Raw genomic sequence first — 25,189 nt, 5'->3', positions numbered from 1 at the left:
TGCAGTGATCATAGCTCAGATTTAGACAAGAGTTCGTGATCGGAGAGGTAAGTAGTACATGCACGAAGTCGCCACATGACCAAGTAAGTACTATTCGAGAAGGAAGCGTCATATCAGCCTCGCGTGAAATAAGCCTTCGCGCCATGAGAAGCTAGCTCTGCTTTAGCCTGCAGGACCGCATCAGCACCCTAAACATGGAACACGTATGTCAAAATAAATTACCTTGTCCATGGTGTGTCCGGCAGCTGAATGATGGTTCCATATCTGCAAGTGCCCTAGTCACGCCTCTACTGCGCAGACTGCACGGAGCAACGTACCTGGCGGTAATAGAAAGCATTCCCTAATCCTTGCACTGTCCAGCCCACTGTAGCGATCGTGCCAAGAATGCCAGCGGCCCAGTGGCCTTGCGCGTACATCTGAATTGTCTGAATAAGCCCTGCAGACCCTGTACTGGGAATCCCGATGATCCTGCACGGAATGAAACCACATTCAGCTTGATAGTCATGGTTTGCGAGGCGTACACGCACATGTAAACACTGAAGAGAAGGTGGAAGCCACCAAAGAAGAAATAGAAGTCTGTGAAATGAAATGCGGTTTAGCGCGATCGAGGATCAAATTTTAGTTTGACGGACAGTAGTAAAGCGCTTGCTCCTGCATGTCATGTCAATTTGAGAACATGCTGGTAGGATGTTGCAATGACGCTAACCTTCATATAACCATTATATATGGGCCTAATGAGGGGTAAATTTCTGAGACCCTGGTGTAGCATGGATGCCCATGACTTACCTATACCACAACAAGAACGATAAAGGCGCGATGATGAACATGTATCTAGCGTTTCATTGAGCGAGGAAGAGAATACACACTAGAGCCTTGCTCACCCTATACTTCCACCGAGGTCCTTTCCGCCGTCGCTTGAACCAGCAATTAGAAGAGATATACAAGCTACCATGTTCAAGATTAGGGTTCCCAAAAGGACTAGCCAGAGCTGGTACAGGCGAGTGATCAAAGGTCTTGAAGCCTCGGGAATCTCTTCGGAAATGGCATGGTAAATAAGGGGGTAAACTGGTTTGGAGGATGAGTATACGTTGCGATGAAATGCCCAGTCTGGCTCCTACACGGTGGCCAATTGTTGCGTCCATGGGTACGAATATGCTCTGCTCTCTGATTCAGTTCGCGCTCACGCCTTTCCAAATCTTGTTCTCGTCTGCTAATATCCTCAAAACGGGCGTCGTGTTGAGGAACCTGCTTTGATGATGGGTCGTCAAAGGGATTCGTGTCAAGCGAATGGCTTGAGGCGAAGGGGTTTTCAGTGAATTCACCTTAGACAAATTCAAGTTAGGGGACAGTTGAGAATTTTCAATGGGAACGCACTCATGACTGGAGAGATTCTATTGCTGGTGTGTTAGCTATTTCGCTTTAGCTAGCTATGTTCCTGAAAGTAACCGTCCGACGAAGAAGGGATGTGCACGACTGCCACAAGTAACCGAGCATCGGAATTCGCCGGGATAACCCCCCTTTGTGAGAATTATTATTTTTCGATCATATACGCCTATTTGTGGACATTTAAGCGGACATGTACATGCGTAGCCATGCACTGCTGCGGGGACCTAATAGAAAATTTTCTACAAATGAAATGATCATCTTACAGCAAAATGTCATTACCCATTGGACGTGGTTGGTTACACCACAAGTTGAAAGCAAGCCTGGCGAAGGCTTCTGTGGCACAATAAAAAGATGCGACTGCAATCGAGGACAACGTTTTGCCGACGTGGGAAATGAAATCCATTAATCCGGTCATACAAGGGATAAAAGTCTGAAAGACTTTATTCGGAAGTAATAACCGTGTCTCTCCTCCTACCACTTTCTTTCTCCCTTCAATTACCGTCAGGTAAACGCATTCCTTCGTTTTTTTCATAACGTCGGTTCCTCGCATCCGACTCATGCTTTTCGTGCGTGCTAACACCATTTTTTTTGACTTAAATAGTTGGACCTTTGCAAGTGTCCTGTCACTCGTTGATCACGAACGCCTCGTCTTCACCCCGCTCTCTCCACATCTGCATTCTTTTTCTCCTATTTACACCACATTATTCAACATGTTCTCCACATTCGCAACACTCGTCCTGTCCCTCATTGCTACGTCTGCAGTATCTGCGCTCGTCGTTCCTCGCACATCTGCCCCTCAAGGCTGGGACACCTCAGCTCTTGAGGTTTGTCAATCTATCCCTTGTGAATTATGACCCTGTGTCCTGACACCGTTTCTCAGCCCTATGACACCTACCACTGTAGATATGTTGCAATCCAGTGCCAGACCCAGCACAACACGCAATTCTTTTCTGACTGCTGCCACCCCCTTGCGGTTGGTGTTATGTTGTATGTCTTGGATTGACCTTGCTCATAGTTCATCTAGGCCGGCGAGAGCGCTAGCGCTCTTCCCGCTCAGTGCCAGATGCCCTCTGGTGTCACCTGCAGCAATGGTGAACCTGTATCGAATGGTGGGAGTGACGATGGCTGTGATGATGGTCCCTCATCAACTCCAACAGCTTCTCCTGCATCCTCTGCCCCCGTCGCTGCCCCTGCTCCGACTACCACCTCTACCACGGAGGCAGTATCGACGACCGCGCCATCGACTGGTTCTAGCGACAGCAGCCTGAACTATGGCGGATAGTAAATATACTTTGTCATACCATTGCTCGAATACTCAAGTTTGCATTACAGTGCAACTTACTTCTACCAGGAAGGCAACCCAGGCGCATGTGGAACAGTTCACTCTGATTCTGACTTCATCTGCGCTATGGATCAATCTCGTTATGGCAACTCTGGCAATACTTCCCCTCTTTGTGGTCAACAGGTCCAAATCACCAATCAGATCAACGGCAACACTGTCGTGGTTACGATTGCTGATGACTGCCCGACTTGTCAGAACTCGAACTCCATCGACCTTTCTGTTGCTGCCTTCCAAGCTCTAGACGACCTCTCCGTCGGCGATCTTCCCAGTACGTCTTGTCTCATCACTATGTTTAGTGATCCTGGGCTGACCTGACCCTTAATAGTTACCTGGAAATTCCTTAATTAGTTGTCTCTTAGCAGACACTGTGTGCCTCTTCCATTGTTCACTGTTTTCTTTGTCGCATTGATGCGTTATTTGGTTTGACGGGCTAGTCCCGTTGGAGCGTGGTAGCTGGCCTTGGCGTTCAGGACATCAATTACCCTGGTGGCTCTTGGTTTCCACACCGACGATCAAATACCCCCATTCCCTCCACTGGCAACATATGTTCATTGTTCGCTCTTGTTTATATGGCTTTACAATCACTCGGAATTACGCATACTCATGAATTTCTTTTGTTATCCAGTTTTTATCATATTTAGGGCGTGCAATATGTTTCATACATTGTTGATAGCTGGCTACAGTAGTGTCACAGATGCTCGGTCATGTCATATTCACATAGACGACGCAGTGCGTAATAACATAGATATTAAATCATTTGATTGATGCCATTGTGAGTGCTGTACTAAAAGAACAAAGGGAAGTCCTGGTTTATACAAGGTTGCTGAACTTTGGCAGCGTGCAACTTATTATTAGGACCTCGTCTTCTGTATCGCCGAAGGTTGTCGATGATGATATTTGACATCGGATGGTGACAACGTTCCAAAAAAGTTAGCGCTCGCTATTATAATTTGTTCCTCATGGAGATAGATGTATGCATCGCAGCGTTTAGAACGTTCTTGTTCGATGATCTAGAGTCCTTGTGCCAACATGCCGCCGTCAACGTCAACGTTCAACGTTCATACCCAGGAGGGGGGTCTCCAGTTTAATTATGGTACGTTCCCTGAATTTGTGGCTATTTTGCAACGACATTTCAATAACACTGTAAATCTAGTTACAAAATATTGGTCTACGTTGCAACAAGGTACGAGACAACACTCCGACCTTTTAAGGTTTGAGTGAAAATCTAAAATCTAAATGCTGCGGAAACTCATTATTCGATCGGCGAAGAGCTCACGCGCAAATACTAATGCTATTACATAGACGATGTGAGTCATGTGACGCGGTCAATTGCACTATCCATATTATGTAATATTGGATGCGGCCATTAATCACCCAGTCACCAGTGCAAAGATAACTAGTCCACATAATTGTTTACAAGCAAAAAAAAACAAGGAAAAAAAGGATTGCTCCTTGATGAGGGCTGTGAACAGATTTGAAAAGGAGGGGCTACATCGGTTCACTGATCCGGGCCGATGGACAGGGTCACTACTGCATATCATGTCAGTAGGTCGGGCATGCACTCGGGCACGAGCCACAGCCTACAGGCCGGTCAGCCTGCGTCATCACGGACATCCCAATTCAACTAGCCAGCGCCGTACCAAACAGTCGCAAATACCTCCATATATAGGTTTTGCGCGTTGTAGACGCGTTCAAGTTGATAAGTATCAAGTATCAGTACCTCATACAGCTCTAACCTAGACACCATGTCAGCTATTGCTCATAAAATTCTGGTTGTTGGTGGTAATGGTTTTGTTGGTATGAGCTTCTAACTCCTTATGTCGTGCCAAATCATTTATGACTCGCAGGATCCGCGGTTTGTAAGATCGCTCTTGCCCGGGGAATGGAGGTCACCAGTATAAGGTAAGTCATTTCTGCAGCGTATAACAATTCTACCATCCGCGGTGCGGCAGCTCTTCCGGAAAACCTTACAAAACTCCACAAGGCCATACCCCTGCATGGGTGGAAAGGGTACGTGCCTCGTGCCCCCCTCCCAACCACATCAGCCCACTCAAACCCCAAACAGGTAGAGTGGCGGAAGGCTGACGCCATGAATCCGGAATCATATGCGGACATTCTCCCCAGTGTTGATGCCGTTGTCCACACTGTTGGTACACTTCTAGACAACACGCAGTACAAGCAGAAGATGCAAGACGGTGATTTATTGGGCTTTATCAAATACATTGTGGGCATGGGCGGTCCTGCACCAGAAGGTCAACGGAGCGCTTACGATATCCTCAATTATGAATCAGGTGCGTGATCCTTAATGGCCTTGTTTTACTGCGTGCGGTATTCATGCGTCGTCAGCTGTTCGAGTGTGTGAAACATTCGTCGCGAGTAAGCCCGTATCCGGACTTACACGTGTTCGTCCCTTTGTCTACGTCTCCGCGGAGGACTTCAACCGACCTCTTGTCTCCGCGCGCTATTTCGAAACGAAACGGCAGGCCGAGCAGCGAATTGAGGAAATCGTCACAGATCATCCTCAATACAAGGGGGTGTATGTCCGCCCCAGTAAGTACATAGCATTGACGATTCAATTTTTAATAACGAGTTATACTAGGTATAATATACCATCCGCATAACCGACCGATAACTACTATTCCAGCTACGATATTCGGTTTCTCGTCATGGGCCCATGACGCAGTGCCATCATATATCCCGATGCCTGCTTCGGTTCTTCGATGGTTAGGCACGTCGGTGTTTCCCACTGCTACGGACAAAACGCCTTCCTCCCTGAATTCCATGGCGAACTTGCTCTCGATCCCGCCAATTAATGTGGATCATCTGGCTGAGGCTATTTGTATTTCCTTGGATCCAGCTAAGGATATACGTGGTGTTGTTGGTACACGCGATATGCACCAACTGATCGGGATGTCCCAGACGGGATCAGAGGAGCCGGCGGCAAACACCTAGAACGTTATATACCTTTCATATTCCCTCGACGTCATACTGTACATTTTTTGTTCCTTCGTGGTAAATCGTTAATTCTCGGTCGACTGATTACGCGCTAGTTTCGTGAAAAGAATATCTGAAGGACATTAGCTTTATGCAAGTTGTTAGGTGTTGTAGTTAGTATAAAAAGATCTAGTGACTCGGGGGAAGACTCGGAGAATTTCAGACTCAGACCCAGTGTTCTCGTCAAGAACTATATAAACGATCGAGGCTTCAAAAGTCTTCCAGCGAGTAGAAGTGCTTTGATAGTGTGAGCAGGACAGTCACTGACTCGGAGATAGATGCACGGAGAGGCAAAGTCCGAACTTCGTCTGTCATGGGCTCGGTCAGTCATTGGGAATAAGACGTGCTCCTCTGCCGTATACCAGTGCGTACTGTCATTTTTGGACTGGTACATGCATATAACGGGTAATGCGGACCCTAGGCAATGTCTCGAGCGGAGATATGGTTGCACATTCTGACTATCCCGATCAATGACACCATTATCCAATAGTTTGGATGACAAGTAGAGCAAGAAACACTTGAAGCGGACGGTTCGCTGACATACCTTGCGTAAAGTCAATCACCTCACCCCCAATTGAGGTCGCACACGCAGCCTGAGACGCCGCTTGGCACCAATATTGGATATGGAAAGATTGGACGCTCGACTGATGACGAGGTCTCCAAGCCAGGTGAAGGCGTTCATCCAGTGATTTTTCAGGTAAGCCGACGATTGTCTGAAACTTATGAAAGGGATTTGATTTTCCTAAAAATCGTCGAAGGAAAGCACGTTGCTAGTGGTACAGCGCAATGATAACTATCGCGGATGGTCACATGGACGTTGGCGTGTGAGATCGTGACTAACCACAGATAGACTCGCGAGTGGCTATGATGTGATAGCGGGTAAGATGTAAGACATGGCATTACCATTGAGGGGGATGTCGTGGTGACTCGTTGGCAAAGTACAGCACTTTGTCACCCAACCTTTGCCGTGGAATGAAGTCTAGACTCCAATTGTGTGATTTGCACTTACTTACTTTGGTATGACACAAACTGTCTCCTTTAAATCATTGAAATGGGTGATTCAGACTTCTTCCCCACGTAACACCCCATTACCACGTAACACCCCGCCACTCCCCCCCCCCCCCAAATTGTTGGTGAAGCGAGGAAGCGTACCTCGCGAAGCAGTACACTAAGCTATCCGCGTACGTTCGTACGTATCGACGGAACAAAATTTATCGAACGACATTCAATAAACACATCATTCGATACCACCCAGCGGAATATATACCTATCATTAATTCGCCTCTAATTCTATCCGCTTCCTTCCTCATGAACTTTCTGTTCGCTCGCGCCCCGTCAATACGATTCGCCCCCACTGCAACTGCGCACAGATCTATCTCCCATTCTGTATCGGTTTCAAAGGCACTACCATTTTATCTCAACACTCTGCGCTCAGCGGAACAAAATGACGGCAAGGTCTTGCGTATGCTCATGTTCGGAAAACCCGGCGCTGGCAAGGGAACACTCTCAGCCCGCCTCGTGAAGAAGTATGACATACTGTCCCTATCCACTGGTGACCTTTTGCGGCAGCACATCGCGGAGAGGTGAGGTCAAATTCACGTGTCACATATGTGGCTACGGCGCATGATGCTGCGGTGCTGACCCTTGCTTGTCATGGTATTAGAACTGAAGTTGGCAGACAGGCAGAAGAAATTGTTGCACAGGGAAGCTTACTTCCTGATGATGTCATGCTAAAAGTGGTCGCGAGCAAACTCGAGTCGCTCAACAACAGGGTCAGTCTGCCACATTTCCCTCCGACATGGTTGCGGGCCTGAATTAGTACCCGATTTTTACAGCATTGGATTTTGGACGGCTTTCCACGAACACTAGGTCAAGGCAAATTGCTTGATGCCCATCTTCAGTTCGTAATCTCAATCTCATGCCGTCGGGGCCCACGTATTGACTAAGGTTTCAGGAACCAGAATGCCCCATTAAGTCTCGTAGTCAACTTGGATGTCGCAGACAATGTCATCCTGAGTCGGATATCTGACCGCTGGGTTCATCTGCCATCTGGCCGTGTGTACAACATGTCATACAACCGACCCAAAGTGGATGGATTCGATGATGAAACAGGCGAACCATTGACGAGGCGACCTGATGATAACCCTGTACGTGGATTCAAAACCTAAATGTCCATAACAAAGTTCCGACGGATGATTAATCAGGAGATATTTTCTCGCCGTCTCAAGCAATTTTACGATTCCACGTCGCCCTTGCTCGCATATTACGCATCGCCGGTCAACAAATTGGCACGACTTATTACTCTGCAAGGCGAAACGTCGGACGAGATTTGGCCTCAGTTAGACGCCGTCGTGCGAAGGTCGTTCCCCGGCGTTCGGGAACGCATTTCAAGCATTTCCCAGCGGCGGTATAGTCTCAGTGACCCATTTGCAATGGAACAAGAAAAGCGGGCCATCATGCGAGGTGCGGCTAGTGATGGGCCTAATCCATCCAAATTTTTAAATTAGCCGTGTTTCGTAGTTGACGTTGAGTATTTTGCTGTTCGCCCTTTCGCCATTTCTTGTTGCATTTTTCTTGTTCTACCTACGTCTCAACTACGTCTTTCGAATATTTTGACATCTCACCATGTTTTTTATCAATTGTATTTCTACCCTTGCAATCATACCGATAGGAAGTCTGGTATGCAGCCTTGGGATCAAATTGATTACCAGACAATTGTTTGTAGAACTTCAACACATTAAGGAGGTAGTCGCGGAAGGTGTTTACCATGTGCCAGGCTATCGATCCTTCTGTTGTACGTTGCCACAAAGTCATCCGCTTGGTCCCAGCTGTAGAAGTCCATCTCCCTGTTCAAATTTTCATGTCCTCCACAATACTTGAGCTCAATTGTTGGGTCCTTGGTGATTCCCCAAAGCACATGTTTCCAGTCAATATCGAAAGTGCGAGTACTGTGGACCACTTGAAGGACGCTATCAAGGATAGTGCACCAAATTGATTTAGTGATATTGATGCTTATGTGCTTGACCTATGGTCCATGGAAGGTGAGTGATTGAACTGAAGATCTGGTACTGACGATGTGAAACTGCAGACGGTTAATATCAACACAAATGACGTGGACTTACTCGACACAATTGGATATCAAGACAGCGTCAAGGGTGGCGAGCCGCTGAATCCAATGGCCAGACTGCATAAAGTGTTCAAGGATGGATTGGAAGATGAACATCTTCATATTGTTATGGTGTATTATTGAAAGTGTAACAAATGTATCGATGTAACTAAGCTTTGTCTCGACTCTCAACCCATCACTAGCATGTCACCACGGACATCTCTAGCTCACATTTCTGCGTACAAACGTTTTATCCACACGTCTAGGCCATCGTTCAACTTTATCGGGCTTCCAGATCCAACTTCCAACCTCCGTCCTATCATATACACCACTGCCACCTCTTCGTCCTCCCCTTCTGAGTCTAAACAGCACCCATACTCCCTCAGAGAATTCTCAGACGATACAGTAGACCACGAACTACAGTGGAAACTTCATCGAGAACAGCTCGACGGGTTCAACCACGCATACTGGGCAGAAGTAGGTTCTGCATTATCGTGATTCAGAACGAATGATTCGAATCGATCACTACTAGAGTAACACCCGCTTCGAAGCTGCCAAATCCTCAGTCCTCGCTGCCCTCCCACCCCATGCACCTACAGAAGCACACGAGCACGCCTTGTCTGACTTTTACAAGAAGTGGGTGGTCCAGGAATGGGCGCGCCAGGACGAGTATGCCGCGGAGCTCAGGAAACGGACACTCGAGGATCTCTCGCTCTCTGCTAAAGTTGAGTTTCAGAGGGTAAAAAAGAGGTTGGCAAGCTGGAGGTTTCTATAATTTATATAGATTTTGCAACTGCAGGATTCGTACGACACTACTCTATCCCTCTCTTGCGTACCCCAGATCCAGCATCACCAGCTCCCTAACACGATGATACACGTCTTCCAGTCTCAGTCCTTCGACTCCTGAGCTCTCGGCTCTGTAATCTCTCGCCAAGTCACCCACCATGTCCTCCTGTATGCCTGGGAAACGCGACTTAATCTCGGGCATCAAAGGCACCGACAAGCATTCTTTCGGGTCAAGGTCGACACCTGGTATTTGAGATAATTGGGGCGAGGGTAAAATAACGTTGAACGTGGTATAAAGCGCGGTTGCACGGAAGCGGGAGGTTAGTTGAGCGTCAGTGATGTTGGCAGTTTCGCGGATTGAGTCCCAGCTAAAATGACCATTAAAGCTGATGAATGGTATAGGGAAATGGAACATACTCATCGTGATTGTATATTCTACACCACACTCTTTTGAATGAGGATTGTCTCCTTGCGTCTGGAATATCCTTGTACGACAGTCGTCATTCCAGCGACAAAAAAGCCATGATAAGCGCGACGACATACCTCGGCATGCGCAAGTAAGTGCAGCGCAGTAGCATAGTTTTCCACGCTCTCCGCATTGTCTTGCAGTGTAAGCACGTCCGCTGCATCTTCCAAGCTGAGCGCCTTGCCCTGAAGCACTTGCCTCACAAAAATCTTCATTATCTGCTCACAGAAATCAGCACAAATTTAGAGAAACAATAGAAATCTACGCACCCCAAGCAGCCCGTGCCTCCGGTCCCCTTTTAGTCTGGTACCTTTCGCCCTTATTACCGCATCCACTTGCGCGTCCAGGCTCTGTTTTTGTTTGCCCCGCAAACTGCTGACAGCTTCCCGAAATTCCTGAAGAATTTTCTCCTGCACCGATATAAAATCCAGGCTATCATGGAATGCTGGACGGCATTTAGTCCAGCACATTGGTGCAAAAGGAACCGAACAAACGTACCATCCAATACAGCATCGTCCGCATCCCCAGCCTCCTGCATCTGCGCCAAATGCGCAAGCTTGCCTACGCTAAGCATAAACTACACCGCACACCAATCAACACCTACCCCGATCCAATCACCGAAATCCGAATTGACTCACATGCTTAACACCTACATCTCCAGCGCCCTTCGCCTCTCTAAACAATCTTGTGCCAGCAACACTCCACCGCCCCTGCCCCAAATCCCTCAACCACGCCACCGCATCGCATCTACCTCCCTCACCTTCCTCCTCCGCCCAGTACTCATCCATATACCTTCCCCACTCTCCCCTCCCACTCTCCTCCATCGCAAATACCACCCTCGCTTCCCCATGCACCATACACCATCGCACGACCTCCCTCGCAAACATTCCGCCAAAGCGGTCGACATACTCTTCGATCGTGCGCGCGTGCGGATTGGAAGAGGGCGGGTAGACGGTGTCTTGGTGTAATAGCGCAGCGAGAGAGCGGAAGTCGGCGTGTGATGCGGCGAGCGTGAGAGCGTTTGGGAGGTAAGAGGTCAGACCTGTAAATTATGGGGTAGTTAGGAAAATGAAAGGGAGAAGATTGAAAGAAGGGAAAGCGTACGAAGAGTTTCGAGGATCTCGGGGCGGAGTTGGTCGAAGCGTTCTTTGAGCTCTATGTGGTCCCTCTCGGAACCAGGTTCGTCTGCTGCTATGGGACTATCCGTCGATTAGCCCTCTTCTCTCTCGCGCTATGCATTGAGATAAACAACTCGCCTATCGAGCCAATCCAATCTCTCTTGCATACATGCGAAAAACATTATCGCAAGCTCTGGGAGAAGCTCTCTCGATGCGCTTTTAGTGTTTGCTTTGCTCGGGTCAAGCGCGAACCTATAGCAAAGAAGGGTCACGATAAACATGATAAACGCATCCAAAATCTACGCACCTCGTGGCTGCATCGACAAGCTTTAACACACCGTCGATGGCGCTTGGACGGCTCGTCCACGGCTTGATCATAGGCAGTTCAATGCCATACACGGCAAGATTATACGCTCTATACGAGAGCGCTGCTTGCAGAATCGTCTAGAGCCCACATCAGAACCATTCCAAACACGTACAAAACATTGTGAGAGTGTGAGGGTAAAAACTCACAACAACAGCACCTCCAACCTCTTTCATAGCACCTTCTCCGGTCCTCTCGACCCGTTCCACCATGAACGGAACCAGCCGGCCAATCTCTGCTACTCTATACCGGAAGAAATCTCGGACAACATCGTGCGAAGCGGATGGGTGTAAAAGAGGGTGGGCAGCTGTGAATGCGTGAATGGCATCAGTGACGAGGGAGTGGGAGGCCCCAGCGCTGTTCGGATGTAATCAGAGGGGTAAATAAAGGAAGGAGTAGATAGAAGACGCACTCTAAATGTTCATTCATCTTCAACCAAAGCTGATGACATGCATAAAGCTTTTCCGCATCTGTAGCAAGACGCTGGCGGCTGCGTTGCGACATCTTTGCGAGTGCTGCATTGTCATTGATGAAACGTATGAGCCAGCTGAGCCTATCTTTTCGAGAGGTCAGTTGAGAGGTGAGGTCATGATTTGGTCGGATGATCTCTGGGTCTTTCCGGTTGGAATAAAGGTGTCGCGCCAATAATGAAAATAACCGACCGAAATCATTGCAGAAGAAATCAGCGTCTTTGAAGTAGCTGCAAGAATAATATGTACGTACCACTCTCGAGGACGGCCCTGCTTAACCCCTCTGCACCTGTCATGAGCGCCTCGGCATCAACCTCGGGCGGAAATGAGAAATGTAGGGGGTTATCGGGGTTGCTTCCGTAAAGTATGGCTTGTGTGAGGAGTGCTCTTATGAGGATCGCGCGGCCGGTTCTGTGGAATCAGATTGGATCAGTCATCAGGACACGGGGCAAAGAAGTAGACGGAGGAGAGGAACGCGACTTACGCCTCATCGAATGATTTGACCCTCCCTAAATCCACACGAGCACGCATGAGCACGCCGGCTGTTAGTATGAGCATGTCCTCGGGTCCTGCTCCTCCCCCTTGTTCCTGTTCTGCAGGAAACGAGTGCATTGGGGATTGGAATGTTGTAAGCACACCGAGTCCGAGTATCTGATCTGTGTTGGGGGCTTTCAGGGTAAGGCGATCCTGGTAGGGAGAGTCTATGCCGCAAAGGGGTGAGTTGTTCGCTGAATCATGGCAGGCTGAGACGAGAACGCACCCCGAGCACAAAATACGACCACATCTACGAATCTGATCGCTACGACTGCACCTCCCCCGAGGAGTGTCAGACGAGGATGTAAGGGTGCCGACGCGGCTGTCTATGAGCACGCTTTTTAGCTAGATTTCATGCAGAGCCAAGATAGAGAGTCCCACCGTAGCATATAGCACCCCCGTAACACCATCTATCTTCATGCCTCCACCTATGCCCTCTATCACACCTCCATCTCCACCCCCTCCCTCAAACTTCGCCACCTCACCCCGCTTCGTGCTAGCACTAAGTCTGACAAGCGCATATATCCTTCTCGGTACCGGTACGCCCATACCAAACCCACCGTACTGGTCAATCGCCATCGCAGCTGTCTCTTGCTCGGACCCGGCGTATGAGACCAGGACAACGAGTGTCCCATCGCTGTAGATACGACAATTAGCCAGATCTTAACCCAACACGATCAAAATGCACCTCTCCACGCCCAAATCGACACCCTCTAGATCCTCCACGTTCCCCACTGCTTCCCGGACATCCACTTCACCCAGTAGCACCTCCTTATTCAAGCTCCACCTCTGCACGCGGGTCTCGCTGAGCGTCCATAATTCCTTATCTGCTACCATACCCCTTCTAACCTCGCCACTACCAAAACCAAGAGCAAGAGCAGATATATTCCCTAGTGTAGGCTGGGGAGCAGGCGTGGACCAGAGGAGACGCGCAAGAGAGAGCCCAGGTGCGGGCGGCGGTGCAAAAAGCCTCGCTGAGAGCGTATGCCGCCCGCTTTGAGATGTGAGCGTGAGTCTAAATAGACGTCCATGCGATGTAGACGCAATGTAGATTTGACCCTACGAGCGTACGTCAACACAAAAGACATATGAGCGTGCTGAGGCACCTACGTCAACCCTAAGCAATCCAGACGTATACTCTCCCTCTCCGAGCTCAAGATTGATGCTTTCGAAACTGCCGCCACCTGCTAGACCGCTGGTTATGCTGTCCCAGAAACGGATGTCACCTCGGACGGAGAGAAGGACAAGACCAGGTTCTGAACGTGACCTAGAGGGGACTAGAGCGTGGAATGGTGCAGATGGAGGTTGTGCATAATCTTGAGAGGAAGGTGGACAAGGGAGGATGTAGCATGTAGTCGGTTTGGTGTGATGCCAGATGAAACAGGTGTTCGAGGACGCGGCAAGGGCGTACCCCGTGATGGCATCAACTGCACCTGTCCAAGATTGAGAATAGAAATCTGTGTACGGTCAAGCTTATTTTCAACGCTTGGATGAATTGAGTTGAGCAGATAGACGTACCGGCACCCTTTAACTCGCGCCTGACTTCAAACGGGAGTCCAGCATGAAAAGCAACACTGATCTCATCCGTGCGCGCGTAGAGAGTCTCCCTCCCTGATCCTAGCATACGTTCATTATACATTTGCACGTCGTCGACCTCCATGACGTCTTGTACCACAGCGATATCCTCAGTGCGCCTGGAGGGTGTGCCGGCAGGGCGTGCACTGACCATCCGGCGCTGTCTAGGCGGCGTCAGTGATTGACGCGGAGTAGCGTATCTGTGCGTTTTTCGTGGTGCAGGCGACGCCATCGTTGCCTAAGCTGACTGCAGTGAGGGTCCTCAAATTCAATACAAATTGACAATGTAATACAATACTCTGTGATTCAGTAGTACAAACAAACATCAACATCTGCTCATCGCTCTCCACGACGAACAAGACAGTATGCTAGGCATAGAAGACTACGGTAGTGACGTCGACAGCGAAAACGAAGCGTCACCCTCTGTATCGTTTCCTAAAGCACCAGTACCAGCGCCATCGAAGCCCTCAGGCCTCTCCCTACCTGCACCCAAATCATCAAGTCTCTCACTTCCACCACCAACCAAAACAAAACGCACAAAGAAGATCGAAATCACGCTCCCCTCGCTTCCTTCAAATGATTCTGACACAGATGACCGACCACCAGCCAAGAAACCCCGAATCACATCTAGCAAAGGGGCAGGCACATCATCCCTTCTCAACATGCTGCCCGCACCTACTCAGCCTCTGCCCGTCAAACCCAAGAAAGCTGAACGCATGCTTGGAGGCGGAAACGGTCCAGGACTAGTGTTTCATGCACCAGTGAGCATGCAGGAGGACGGCGAAGGAGATGGCGAGGAGGCATCTATGTCTTTCCTACCCCTTTCAATCAAGAAGGGCAAATCCAACGTCAATCTAGACCATGAGGACTATCAGCCTCAAGCACCGTCAAAGGGACCTGCTGTGAACTTCTTCTCCCTCGGTATGTTCCCTACGACTCTGCGTTTCTTATCCTGATCCCCTGCAGGTACCTCTTTGAGACCTAATTCTACGGTACCTTCTACATCCACGACACCAAACACATCCACACCAACTGTCTCGTCTGCCCCTGAGGTGGCCTCATTCACTCCCCCATCTCCAACGCCTACTGACCCCTACCCTGGATACTACCTCCTCCCCTCTGGTGCCTGGGCCGCTCACGACCAGGCATACTATGCCACATTCGTCAAAAAGTGGCAGAAAGAATATGACGCCCAGGTCCGCGCACTCGAGAAAGGTGAGGTGGAGAGAGAGGCAGAAGAAGCGGCGGAGGTCAACATGCAGACAGAGATGGAGAAAGCACGGAAAGAGATAAAAGAGAGGGAGGACAGGAAGGCTCTTACGGGTGTCAAGACTGGGGAGCCAGAGCGACCGCGGATGAACGTACAGGTCTGTGTGCTGTTTTTGATGCTTCCGTTGCATGGTAGACCAGTCCTCACGATACTACACTCTACAGGGCGCAAAACTAGGCTCGACAGCTCGTTCACGACATCAATTGACGACGCTCCTCACAGACGCTTACCAGAACCGGGAAGCAATGGAGGAGAAGATTGCACAGGCACGCAGGAACAGGAAAGAGGCAGGGAACAAATATGGTGCGTGTCTTTTCCCTTGTGTGGCCTCTCCGTTACACAACTCATCAATCCTACAGGTTTCTAGGTTCTTGGAAACGATTATACATCATGTTAGGGATATGCTGCTACTGCTAAGAGGGTATGCATAATATTTACGAGATGGACTATGCTACATATTTAATAGATCCGCGTCTGTCCATTCACCATGCTCGATGCGTCAAAATCGGACCCGGCTCTCGCTGCGGTGGCGTGCTTAATCGCCCGTCTCACCTGGCAGCAGAGAATTCTGCCCACAAATGTTATCATTTGCACCCATAAGGGAAAAGAACACGCACTTGTGACACTCTTCGTTCCCTCACTAATCGCATGCTTTGCGAGCTCTCCGGGAAGAATAAGCCTCACTGCTGTCTGAATCTCACGCGAGGAGATAGTAGACTTCTTCGTATAAGATGCAAGCTCTGCACAACGGGAAGACATCGGTCGCTGCCAAAATAAAACAAAATCGACCAAAATGACGTACTGCTCGCTTCCGTGGCGATCCTTTCGAACAGGTCATTTACGAATGAATTCAAAACGCCCATTCCCTTGTTCGATATCCCAGTATCGGGGTGCACCTGCCTTAGCACTAAAAGAGAAAACACGTTAGCCAATTATTGCATCCGAACGCGAGCAAAAGCGAATAGGTAAACACACCCTTGTAAATATAACTGCTGTATGTCTCCTTCCTTGCCTTCTTACGCTTCTTTTTCATATCCCCATCTTCTTTAGAAGGTGCCTTCCTAGCTGCTTTCTGCTGTCCCGCCGACGACACGGGTGCTTTAGCAGCTTTGGAAGCGGGCGCCTTGGAGGCGGTTGAGTTGGGCTGCGTCAAAGGTAAGCAAGTTGTCAGTTTGAATATTGACGAACTAAGATACCTTGAACGGCATACTTGCTCAAAGCAAAATAAAAGGAAAGAAAACACAGAAAACACGTAAACGCCCCTACAGAGACGCGTCGCGCTTTATACTAGCCGACGCGCTCCCAAGCGGAGTTTGAAGCGCTGTGGCGGTCTTGTTGGAATAGGAAGGTGGCTTTTCGGGCGCCCGCCTAGCTCAATCGGATAGAGCGTCAGACTTTTACGAATGTCGGTTCCATCTGACGTAATCTGAAGGCTGCGAGTTCGACCCTCGCGGTGGGCTATTGTTCACTTTCGCTTTTTGAACTGTGACAAGCCTTGAGTGCGTTCAGAAATCACCTATAAATGCAAGTTTTTATTTACTTCGGCGAACTAACAACCCATAGACCAGTGACTAATTCCCCAAACTCTTCATTATTAGCGGCCCGCCTTGCCGGAACTTCGCTTCGAATGGTTTCTTTTGCTGCCTCGTCGACTGGCATGCATGTGACAGGCTCTAGACTCATGACCAGTTCATACTACGTCTCTGAAATGTTAGGTGTTGGTTTCGCCACTCGACTTGTCCCTGGTCACGAGCCTAGTAGGCAGGCCCTTCGTTGGGCCCGGGTAAGTGGAACGAAAAAAGAAGTGGCCTAAAATACCAACAAAATACGATGATAAACCAACGGCCGGAACTACCAATTTCTGTCTCAGGGGTATTTCAGACAAAGAAGACTCATGATAGATATAAATCGAGACGAACCAGCTAACAACACAATCATAATCAGTGGGTCGCGGAATCATTTATTTGCTCCTGCTAGTGGGTTGTTCTTACGCTATTTATCGAATTGTTTGCAGCAGTGGTAGCATCAAAGTAGTTTCTCCTAGAAAGACCAATAGACCAATGAAGATAACATACTAACTAGTTGATAGTCGAGCAATGATGCATGGTCTGCCTCATGGTTAACGCATGGCCGAGTATGGCCTGAAATAAACAATGAGGAACGAGGAGGAATAATTGTCTCCCTTTGATTGGTTTGACCTGGACTTGGCAAGACTGGACCTAACATATTGTGGTTCGAAAGTTCATCAGAGAACATGATCTGGGCAGATTGTCTTGAAGCAATCCAGTCCATCTCCAGCGAAGTAAACGTGCGCTCGGAATAATATATCAAGAAAAACGCTAGACGTGAAAAGTCTGACAACCAGATAGGAGAGTCTCTATGTAAGAGAGTGTTGCGATACATATCACTCAAAGATGATGCTAGTGCTTGCCTTCCTCCGTGCTGGGTACTTCAGGCACCGACCGAGCACGATTCACCCATCCTCCAACGATCCATGATCCTGCGAGTAAACCGAGCAAGACCCAAACTCCTCTGGCTTGCTCATTGTTGAGGGGCCTAGACTTTGCGTGCAAATCAGGCCCTTGCTCCTTGGCAGCCCGTACCACATTCGAGACCGCCTGGCCAACCTGGAAACTCCGCTGCAGCCCAAGATCATCGGCCAAGTCACGGAATAAGCCAGATTCAATCGCGGGTTTGGATTGACTTTCTGGCTCGATAACCACTACTTCCTCAATAACCACAGCGTCCTGAGGCTTTTCAAGGTTGTAGGTGGGACCACCATCAGGATGTGTCGCAGACCCCGAAACAACGTGTAATTTTGGGTGAGAAGGTTCTATGGGCTCGGGTTTCGGACTAGAGGAATCCCAAAAATCGGGAACGAAGGGCTGAGGGGATGATCATCAGATGTGAAAATACAAGGTCGTATCAAAGAGTTCGCATGTGACAAAGACTCGATATGGTCGATGAGGAATAGAACCGTTAGGCTCGTAACTTAAATCGAACCGCCTCATCGATCAAGGAATGAGGGGGAAATACTTACTACTTGAACGGGTTCGGGTGGCCCATCTTGAGAGAGGTTGGGTAATCTGACCAAGAAAAAGTCGGGCGTCTTTGAGGCACCCGCGGGCTGTGATGCAGGCGGTATGCCCGGAGATGCAGTCTGAGGTGGAGCGGCAGATGAAGACGCATTGCGAGATACGGCGGGCGTAGGCTGCGAAAAAGGAAGAGCTTTAGATTCCTCATGCACCTGAATTCGGTTTATGATGTCAGATTTGTTGCCCTTGCTGATGGTACAATCAGTTCGGGTTTCAATGCGAAGAGAACAAAGCAAAAGAAGTTAGTAACCGTAGGAGCCGAAAGTGACTCACGTCGAAAGACCTCGGGTTTTCGCTTCATGACGCAAAGTGACCAGAGTCTCATTTTCCCAAGTTCGGGAGAGAAGAACCGTAGAAACAAAATGCCTGTTGTTTACTGTGAAGCGTGAGGCATTTATGAGAATTTTCTGGTGCACGACAGCTCGAAACATGATTTTTGATGTTCAAGTTGGGTTTGGTTGGAGCGTTCGGTGCTGTTGCCACGTGCCACACAGCTTGATGTACGAGTCACATCTAAAGTAATGACATTTGGGAGTCCTTTGTCAGGCTCGTATCGACGTCGGGCCAAGGGTTACCCGCTGTGGGTATTGATTATCATCAAACTTGGCTAAAGAAAGTTCTCGTGAGTTCGGATCCTGGGATCATTTGATACGAGCGCTTGATGACTTGATCTATCTTTTGCAGCAATTGACTCCTTGCCTCGTGTTTCTATCGCGTGTTCTCGACCTGCTAATAATCAAAAATCCTTTTTTGATTTGGCATGACTCTTTTCCTCATACTCTAATCCCCAGCCCTCCGTTATTTCAGCTATGCTTCTCTCTCCAGCGTAAGAAAAGGCCACAGATATCCCAATTATCAGCCTTCAAATGTTTTCTTCATGCAGATCAACCAGCGCCAGTCTTCCCTCTCAATCTTTTTGGGGAAAGTTCAAGAAAAAAGACAAGGAGAGCGAGTTCCGCGAGAGGCAAGCCCAAATGGCGCTTGCACGACAACGACTCCTCACACTTGCCTACGAGGATATGGAGACAGTGAGAATGGTACGAACATTTCCCCTTTGCCCTCATATTATAATGTAATTCCGTCTTCCGCCACAGCTACCTAATAGTTTCCCCGTAAGTGGCGGTGGTCGTTGCCCGTGTCCGGCTGATCTGTTCCTGCACAGGAACTCGAAGCAGTAGCTAGAGATTGGACAAAACCTCCCCCAGATGCCGTCTTCGGCCTGCGTGTCCCTGTTGAATTCGCATCCCTTCATGCCTCTGTAAGTCGACGCTGTCGGGTTGGATGATATTTTTTGATGTCATTGCCAGCGGCTGGTTTCCGGGCCTTATATCTATGTGCGTGATCGAATTCTATCTTTGATATGGGTGGCTCATGGCAGATATGTGTAGCTCACTGGCGAGGATTCATACCAAATTGCGATAATGGGCGTGCAGGGGCTGCGGGTGGAGATTGTAAGCGACGCTCCTCCGCCACCTGATGAACCACCGTAAGTTTGATGCCATGATCATGAACTCGTCTAAGCTAACTGTGTCATAGGCCGCCACCGTAAGTACGCTTTTGAGTTAGCCATGCACTGCTTGAGATGTCTTCAGTCCCCCCCCAGTCACGGAAATGCCTGCCACGTTTAACCTGGAACTCGTACCCGGCCAACACGTGGTCCTAGAAACAACAGTTGCTTCTGCTGATGATGTCGATATGGCCCGCATGGAAGACGGTACCGTTGTCGATGGCCAGTTCTGGGGCAAGCTAAACATAGTGCACGACGGCGGCACTCACACTGTCGACTTCACAGGCACCCGTATAATCAACCCCGACGTCCCACCTGACATGCTCTTCGATTCGCGTGTCATGAGTAAACTCACGACCGCTGCCAAGCCTTCTTCTGTTAAATGCCACCTGAGCATCCTTTCACCTGCCCAGCAGTATTGCGATGTCATTCTCTCAGTCAACCCGCTATGGAGGCTTGAACTTACATGGCCCCCTGCGCAACCAGTTAACGAAACCAAAGTGAAATATTTTCTGCGTGTTCACCCTGGTGGTGCGCTCGAGCATTTTGAGAGTGAGATGGTTACGACGTCGTTATATTACGAAGCTGTGTAAGTCTCATACCTCTCATTCCTGGATCATTGATCCTTATACTACGCAGACCCGACCCAGCGATGGTCGATCCTAATGATTTTATTGCACCCCGAAATGGATACGCTATGACTTTCCGAGATTTCGTGCCACACCTTATGAGTGTCCTAGACCAGCTAGGCATGTCTATGCATGCGCGAACTAACTTCATCAAGTACGTGTTCCCATGCCATTCATCTGACATGACTGACACTGACACTGACACTGACGTTGACGTATACAGTAACAACATTTCCGCATTTTCAGCCCACAAAAACATTGCCTACCGCTTCCTCTCCCCTTCAAAGATAGCCGCCGCAATTGACATTTCAGTTACTTCTGACCCCTGCGTCTTTACGCGCCTATTTCTCATCTTCCGCGGGTTATCGGACGACGATGTGGGATTGTTTGCAGGTGCAGGCGAGAAGGAGGCGAATTCAGTCAACTGGAGAGAGATTGTGGGGTGGAGCGAGAATTCGAAGGACACAACTCAGTTCAGGCTTCTCGAAACTTCTGTGTTTGAAGTTACCTAGGAGGGAGATACCTTTGAGCCGAGGTGGATAACTGGTCTTCCCACCTCCAGGCGTGTCCCTCATATCACTGGTGATTCCTCGTTACTCGCCAGAGATTAGCATTCTTCCGTTTCTGTTTCTGTTTTGCGACGCCCCACCTTTTTGAAACGTCTCTGCATTTGATATATTAGAACATTGTCGGGCTATACCATCGCTGTCCTGCACATGCTTTCTTGTCACGTCCGCAGCTATTATATCTATTCGATATCTGCTCCCCCTGCGCAACTTTATATTTCTCTGATCTTGCATCATTTTGACGACCCCGACTTTTCTACATGTTTCTCTTAGCGATTTTTCTTCATGATATGTTGTTGTATCCGCAGTTGTACTGTAGTCGATATCGAAATTGTAACAGTGAAGGATTATCGATTATCAATCAGCCGCCACAGTCAGGGGGCCGTGATGCAAAAGCGCGTGACCGTGACGTCACGCGACGCGTTCGATTGGTCTCACCGATCTTGTCTTCAATTACTCCTGCATACACGATGTCCGAGTTAACAGCATAGTAAGTTCATTTCATTTTTCGCGCAGAGTCCCTTAATAAGCATTTAACTCAAGTGAACTTGAGCGTGAAGCCAACATCGCGCGCAACCGCGCGCTCCTGGAGGAGCTTGATCTCAAGGATGCTGTCACTCAACTCGGCATCCCGCCCAAACCCAAGCCTGCCATCAGAACAAGAGCAAAGCCCATACAGCCTGCGAAGACAGTGAAACGAGCGCGTGAAGTTGTAGAGGCGCCTCGTAGGCAAAGTGCACGTCTTAAGAATGGAGTCGTGAATCCAAATGAAACTCCCGCGCAGAAGAGGCAGCGAGAGGTGAGCGCCAGTATGACTGTAGTCTTCCAGCATTTACGATTCATCACACTGCAGGAAGAAGAAAAGAAGAAGCGCCAAATTGAAGAGCAAGAACGCCTCGAGGCCGAGGAGAAAGCTCGTCTTGCAAAACGCCCCAGACATCAGGAATTAGATCTTACTACGTTGGGGGACAAACTAGAGGAGTCAGATCTCAGCTCGCTCCGATCATCCCTGCAAGCTGTCACGAATGTTCCGTTACCGAAACGTACCGCAGATGCGGACGCATTTGTATTTGATGAAGACCAGAAGAATGAAGCTGAAGTTGAAGAATTGAGAAATAAACTTCAGAAACTGAGGATAGTGTCTCGCGCCAAGGTGACTGCAGACAGAATCTACAGCGCTGCCTACCACCCCGATGCTACTAAGGATCTAGTATTCTTTGGGGGTAAGGTACCGTGATCAAGTTATTGGCAAGTCGCTAACATGCATGTAGACAAACACGGTCAAATTGGAATATGGGATGCCAGAGCTCCCGTAGATGAGGTTGAAGATGAAGATGGTGACATCTCCGCGGACCATAGAGAAGGCGGAAAACATTGGCGCCTCCAGTGTCACTGGCCAGCTTCTTCGACATCATCAATATCATGTATAAAATTCGACCCAGTTGATGCGCATAGTGTGAGGACACAACTTGTTCATGGAATGGCTGCACTAAGAGCTTTTTATAGCTATTTACGACCTCATACGATGGCACAATACGCCATTTTTCTTTTGTCTCGGGGATGTCGCAAGAGATATTCTCTTCAGAATACCTCATTACAAGTGTGGATCTTCCAGTTAGTGGCCACGAAATGTGGATATCCGACGCTTCCGGCGGCATCACCCACCTTGATCTTCGAGAACCCAAAGAAAAAGCCTGTTGGTATGGTCTCTCACCTGCGAAAATTGGCACCGTTAGCATCAACCCGACAAATCCGCATTTCTTGCTTACGGCTTCGAACAGTCGTGTATTGAAGTAAGACATAATTATCATCTATGCCCTTGTTTTCTTTTCTTAGCAATGGGTTTCTAAGGGTGTGGGACAGCAGGAAGCTGCAGAAATTGACCTCCGCGACCGGCCCATATCAACTCAGCCAATACACTGTCGAAGACTTAGTCTATTCAAAGAAGGGAAAGGGCACTGTTCGCGGTATATTCCAACATGGAAAATCGGTGAGCTCAGCATACTGGGACCCGAGAGGGAGAAGTATCGTCAGTACGAGCTACGACGATTCAATCAGACGTGGGTGATATATTTGCGTGCGTCAAGACAAACTGACCATTTTGCAGTGTGGGATTTGGATGTTGCGAAGTACAATTCGTCACCCGGTTTTCCCTCCTTCACGCCGTTCCGCGGGATAAAACACAACTGCCAGACAGTAAGGACCAGCCTTGTTATCGTACTCCGTTCTCCTTTGTTGACGCTTTCCAGGGCAAATGGGTAACTATTCTTCGTGCGGTCTGGAATCCCAACCCAGACGTGTTCCCCCACTTCACAGTCAGTAATTTGATGCAACTGGGCGCAGCCTATCGTCTGACTGGTGGCACCGTAGATTGGGAATATGAGCTACGCTCTGGACATATATTCATGCAAGGTACTCATCCACACATTAGCTGGATCCTTTTAACTGGCTCTGACATTTTTCAATTTTAGGGACACTTGATTGCAAGACTCAAAGACAGTCGGTCAGTAATCTGAGTCCTGGGTGACCATAACTAACTTCGTCATCTCAGGCTCACTGCTACACAAGCTGTGACATGCTCCCACCCAAGCATTGTCGAAAGATGTGCAACAGGAAACGCAAGTGGGCGTTGTGTACTCTGGGCACCACCAGATGTAGAGTAGTTCACATCATCGTATGCCATCGTAGTGGTGTTCGCCGACTCCGCAAGAGTACACCATGATTCGCAAATATTGTAAGACAACAACATAGGATGCTTATGCAGTTTCGACCCAAGACAAAGAAGCCACCAAGAAAAACAACCACAAGCTACTCGAATGCATCACTCATAGTCGGGTAACGATGAAACGATATAGCACTGCGCGCACATGATGCTTTTTTGTCTTTCCTGGACCTCACAAAACTGAGACAAGAAACACTCAACTAAGACACTATCCCAATAAATGTTGGTCTCACTGTAGTAGAACTACGTCCAAGTTTCGAAGGCAGACACTTCTCAACAGAGAGCTGCACAAGAGGAAAGCTTGTGCAAGACAACAACAACAATGGTAGCCTGCAACGGCAAATTCACTTGGTGCCATGATGTTTGCTGGTGGCATAGTGATATACAAACGCCGTCGTATGAAACACAACCATGAAGGTTCGACCAGTGACACCTCGAGTAACACAAAGGATGGATTCAAGCGAAGTCTTCGGCCATGTGCAAAAGCGTTCGGATGCTTCAAGAAATGCAAGATTAAATTGTGGATGATAGAGGGTATCGTAATAACGGAGACAGCGTTTCACATCATGAGGTTCGTTGCAAGGATGACATTGTCCCTCATCGAGAAGGCGAGACAAACGACAGGGCAACTTTAGAAGAAAAACCCTGAAAACACATGAGCTATACTGCAATGATACGAAATAATCGAGAAGGAATCATACTCACATGCGTGCTTCACTGTATCTGCAACTGAGCGGCCGACAGGCCCCATACTCGGACCCAGACAATATCCTCGGAGTCTGTGACAGACTTGCCCACAAACTGTCCATTTCCTGGACGTTCTCACTTTCCGATTAACGGGAAGTGTATGCACTATGGGTTTCAAAGGGATGTCTCGCAATCACCTACTTCAGTGACTTGTAAGTTGTTCAACATTGAACGCGGACGTTTGCGCCAAGGTGTCAATGTAGGCCCAGTCTATTCCTGACTTTCTCCTTTCCACCCCTCTCTTCCATCCAGATGGCTATAATATCGTCCATGGCGAATGCTGATGGATTTGTGGAGGAAAACGGTTACCCGGTGTGGTTAGGGTCCGATAGATCACTTGTTGCTCTCGTTTTGCGGAATGTCACTCAACTGTGATCTCACTTTTTGTGCCTACTATTTGCAAGTCTCCCGCACTCAATAGCCACTTGATGATCTGGAGTCTGGACGCCCAGTGGTTGCAGCAGAAACGATATTTGACGACGATTTCCAAATTCTGTTGTGCGTACATGATT

General features: G+C 48.7%; 11 protein-coding genes and 1 non-coding gene across 12 annotated transcripts; 8 read left to right on the top strand and 4 right to left on the bottom strand.

Annotated features, from left to right (window-relative positions):
* Positions 1-113: 113 nt before the first annotated feature.
* On the bottom strand, positions 114-1,314 carry F5891DRAFT_942676 (scamp family-domain-containing protein; the record flags this gene model as incomplete). Its single annotated transcript, XM_041374435.1, has 9 exons — positions 114-167; positions 223-264; positions 318-468; positions 528-576; positions 633-651; positions 707-731; positions 787-831; positions 882-1,065; positions 1,119-1,314. Coding segments are annotated over 9 exons (765 nt in total), but the record flags the coding sequence as incomplete, so codon positions are not given.
* A 789-nt stretch (positions 1,315-2,103) lies between these two features.
* On the top strand, positions 2,104-3,204 carry F5891DRAFT_627259 (plant expansin). The gene is made up of 5 exons (XM_041372536.1): positions 2,104-2,359; positions 2,411-2,495; positions 2,544-2,667; positions 2,719-2,996; positions 3,054-3,204. The coding sequence occupies exons 1-5, from the start codon at positions 2,237-2,239 to the stop codon at positions 3,074-3,076; spliced, it is 633 nt and encodes a 210-aa protein (XP_041231376.1). The 5' UTR covers positions 2,104-2,236; the 3' UTR covers positions 3,077-3,204.
* A 988-nt stretch (positions 3,205-4,192) lies between these two features.
* F5891DRAFT_1006645 (mitochondrial protein) lies at positions 4,193-5,897 on the top strand. Its single transcript, XM_041360427.1, has 6 exons — positions 4,193-4,525; positions 4,576-4,630; positions 4,681-4,738; positions 4,794-5,019; positions 5,075-5,278; positions 5,328-5,897. Exons 1-6 carry the CDS (start codon positions 4,474-4,476, stop codon positions 5,678-5,680), a joined length of 948 nt encoding a protein of 315 aa, XP_041231375.1. The 5' UTR covers positions 4,193-4,473; the 3' UTR covers positions 5,681-5,897.
* Positions 5,898-6,778: 881 nt separating this feature from the next.
* On the top strand, positions 6,779-8,267 carry F5891DRAFT_627055 (adenylate kinase). The gene is made up of 5 exons (XM_041372535.1): positions 6,779-7,305; positions 7,386-7,494; positions 7,558-7,622; positions 7,677-7,869; positions 7,927-8,267. The coding sequence occupies exons 1-5, from the start codon at positions 7,031-7,033 to the stop codon at positions 8,227-8,229; spliced, it is 945 nt and encodes a 314-aa protein (XP_041231374.1). The 5' UTR covers positions 6,779-7,030; the 3' UTR covers positions 8,230-8,267.
* A 517-nt stretch (positions 8,268-8,784) lies between these two features.
* On the top strand, positions 8,785-9,769 carry F5891DRAFT_626958 (uncharacterized protein). Its single transcript, XM_041372534.1, has 2 exons — positions 8,785-9,305; positions 9,361-9,769. Exons 1-2 carry the CDS (start codon positions 9,033-9,035, stop codon positions 9,601-9,603), a joined length of 516 nt encoding a protein of 171 aa, XP_041231373.1. The 5' UTR covers positions 8,785-9,032; the 3' UTR covers positions 9,604-9,769.
* F5891DRAFT_1125814 (uncharacterized protein) lies at positions 9,646-14,373 on the bottom strand (the record flags this gene model as incomplete). The annotated part of the gene is made up of 19 exons (XM_041364014.1): positions 9,646-9,982; positions 10,032-10,099; positions 10,158-10,298; positions 10,350-10,525; positions 10,579-10,657; positions 10,719-11,122; positions 11,185-11,279; positions 11,337-11,450; positions 11,506-11,642; positions 11,712-11,919; positions 11,975-12,176; positions 12,286-12,443; positions 12,517-12,625; positions 12,671-12,733; positions 12,793-12,892; positions 12,948-13,203; positions 13,255-13,625; positions 13,677-14,023; positions 14,085-14,373. 19 exons carry the CDS (start codon positions 14,371-14,373, stop codon positions 9,646-9,648), a joined length of 3,654 nt encoding a protein of 1,217 aa, XP_041231372.1.
* A 91-nt stretch (positions 14,374-14,464) lies between these two features.
* F5891DRAFT_626780 (mitotic checkpoint regulator, MAD2B-interacting-domain-containing protein) lies at positions 14,465-15,824 on the top strand. Its single transcript, XM_041372533.1, has 4 exons — positions 14,465-15,062; positions 15,108-15,508; positions 15,576-15,714; positions 15,771-15,824. The coding sequence occupies exons 1-4, from the start codon at positions 14,507-14,509 to the stop codon at positions 15,776-15,778; spliced, it is 1,104 nt and encodes a 367-aa protein (XP_041231371.1). The 5' UTR covers positions 14,465-14,506; the 3' UTR covers positions 15,779-15,824.
* A 135-nt stretch (positions 15,825-15,959) lies between these two features.
* F5891DRAFT_1125812 (histone-fold-containing protein) lies at positions 15,960-16,619 on the bottom strand (the record flags this gene model as incomplete). Its single annotated transcript, XM_041364013.1, has 5 exons — positions 15,960-15,979; positions 16,029-16,151; positions 16,214-16,318; positions 16,387-16,555; positions 16,608-16,619. The coding sequence occupies 5 exons, from the start codon at positions 16,617-16,619 to the stop codon at positions 15,960-15,962; spliced, it is 429 nt and encodes a 142-aa protein (XP_041231370.1).
* Positions 16,620-16,773: 154 nt separating this feature from the next.
* On the top strand, positions 16,774-16,871 carry F5891DRAFT_t30. Its single transcript has one exon. It is a non-coding gene; the product is annotated as a tRNA-Lys (tRNA).
* Positions 16,872-17,601: 730 nt separating this feature from the next.
* F5891DRAFT_626721 (uncharacterized protein) lies at positions 17,602-19,160 on the bottom strand. Its single transcript, XM_041372532.1, has 3 exons — positions 18,780-19,160; positions 18,452-18,695; positions 17,602-18,296 (listed from the first exon to the last, which is right to left on the bottom strand). The coding sequence occupies exons 1-3, from the start codon at positions 18,935-18,937 to the stop codon at positions 17,832-17,834; spliced, it is 867 nt and encodes a 288-aa protein (XP_041231369.1). The 5' UTR covers positions 18,938-19,160; the 3' UTR covers positions 17,602-17,831.
* A 299-nt stretch (positions 19,161-19,459) lies between these two features.
* On the top strand, positions 19,460-21,572 carry F5891DRAFT_1249385 (uncharacterized protein). Its single transcript, XM_041369868.1, has 9 exons — positions 19,460-19,543; positions 19,601-19,618; positions 19,669-19,782; positions 19,814-19,840; positions 19,895-19,992; positions 20,043-20,051; positions 20,099-20,602; positions 20,653-20,796; positions 20,866-21,572. The coding sequence occupies exons 1-9, from the start codon at positions 19,481-19,483 to the stop codon at positions 21,152-21,154; spliced, it is 1,266 nt and encodes a 421-aa protein (XP_041231368.1). The 5' UTR covers positions 19,460-19,480; the 3' UTR covers positions 21,155-21,572.
* Positions 21,573-21,643: 71 nt separating this feature from the next.
* On the top strand, positions 21,644-23,883 carry F5891DRAFT_626619 (WD40-repeat-containing domain protein). The gene is made up of 11 exons (XM_041372531.1): positions 21,644-21,698; positions 21,752-22,007; positions 22,062-22,431; positions 22,480-22,664; positions 22,715-23,001; positions 23,060-23,268; positions 23,316-23,404; positions 23,458-23,523; positions 23,579-23,620; positions 23,680-23,711; positions 23,760-23,883. The coding sequence occupies exons 1-11, from the start codon at positions 21,679-21,681 to the stop codon at positions 23,869-23,871; spliced, it is 1,668 nt and encodes a 555-aa protein (XP_041231367.1). The 5' UTR covers positions 21,644-21,678; the 3' UTR covers positions 23,872-23,883.
* Positions 23,884-25,189: the final 1,306 nt, after the last annotated feature.

The sequence above is a fragment of the Suillus fuscotomentosus genome (genome assembly GCF_016647785.1).
Source record: "Suillus fuscotomentosus strain FC203 chromosome Unknown F5891scaffold_6, whole genome shotgun sequence".
Lineage (NCBI taxonomy): Eukaryota > Fungi > Basidiomycota > Agaricomycetes > Boletales > Suillaceae > Suillus > Suillus fuscotomentosus.
Note: the sequence above shows the minus strand (reverse complement) of the source record. Positions and strands in the feature narration are given on the sequence as shown.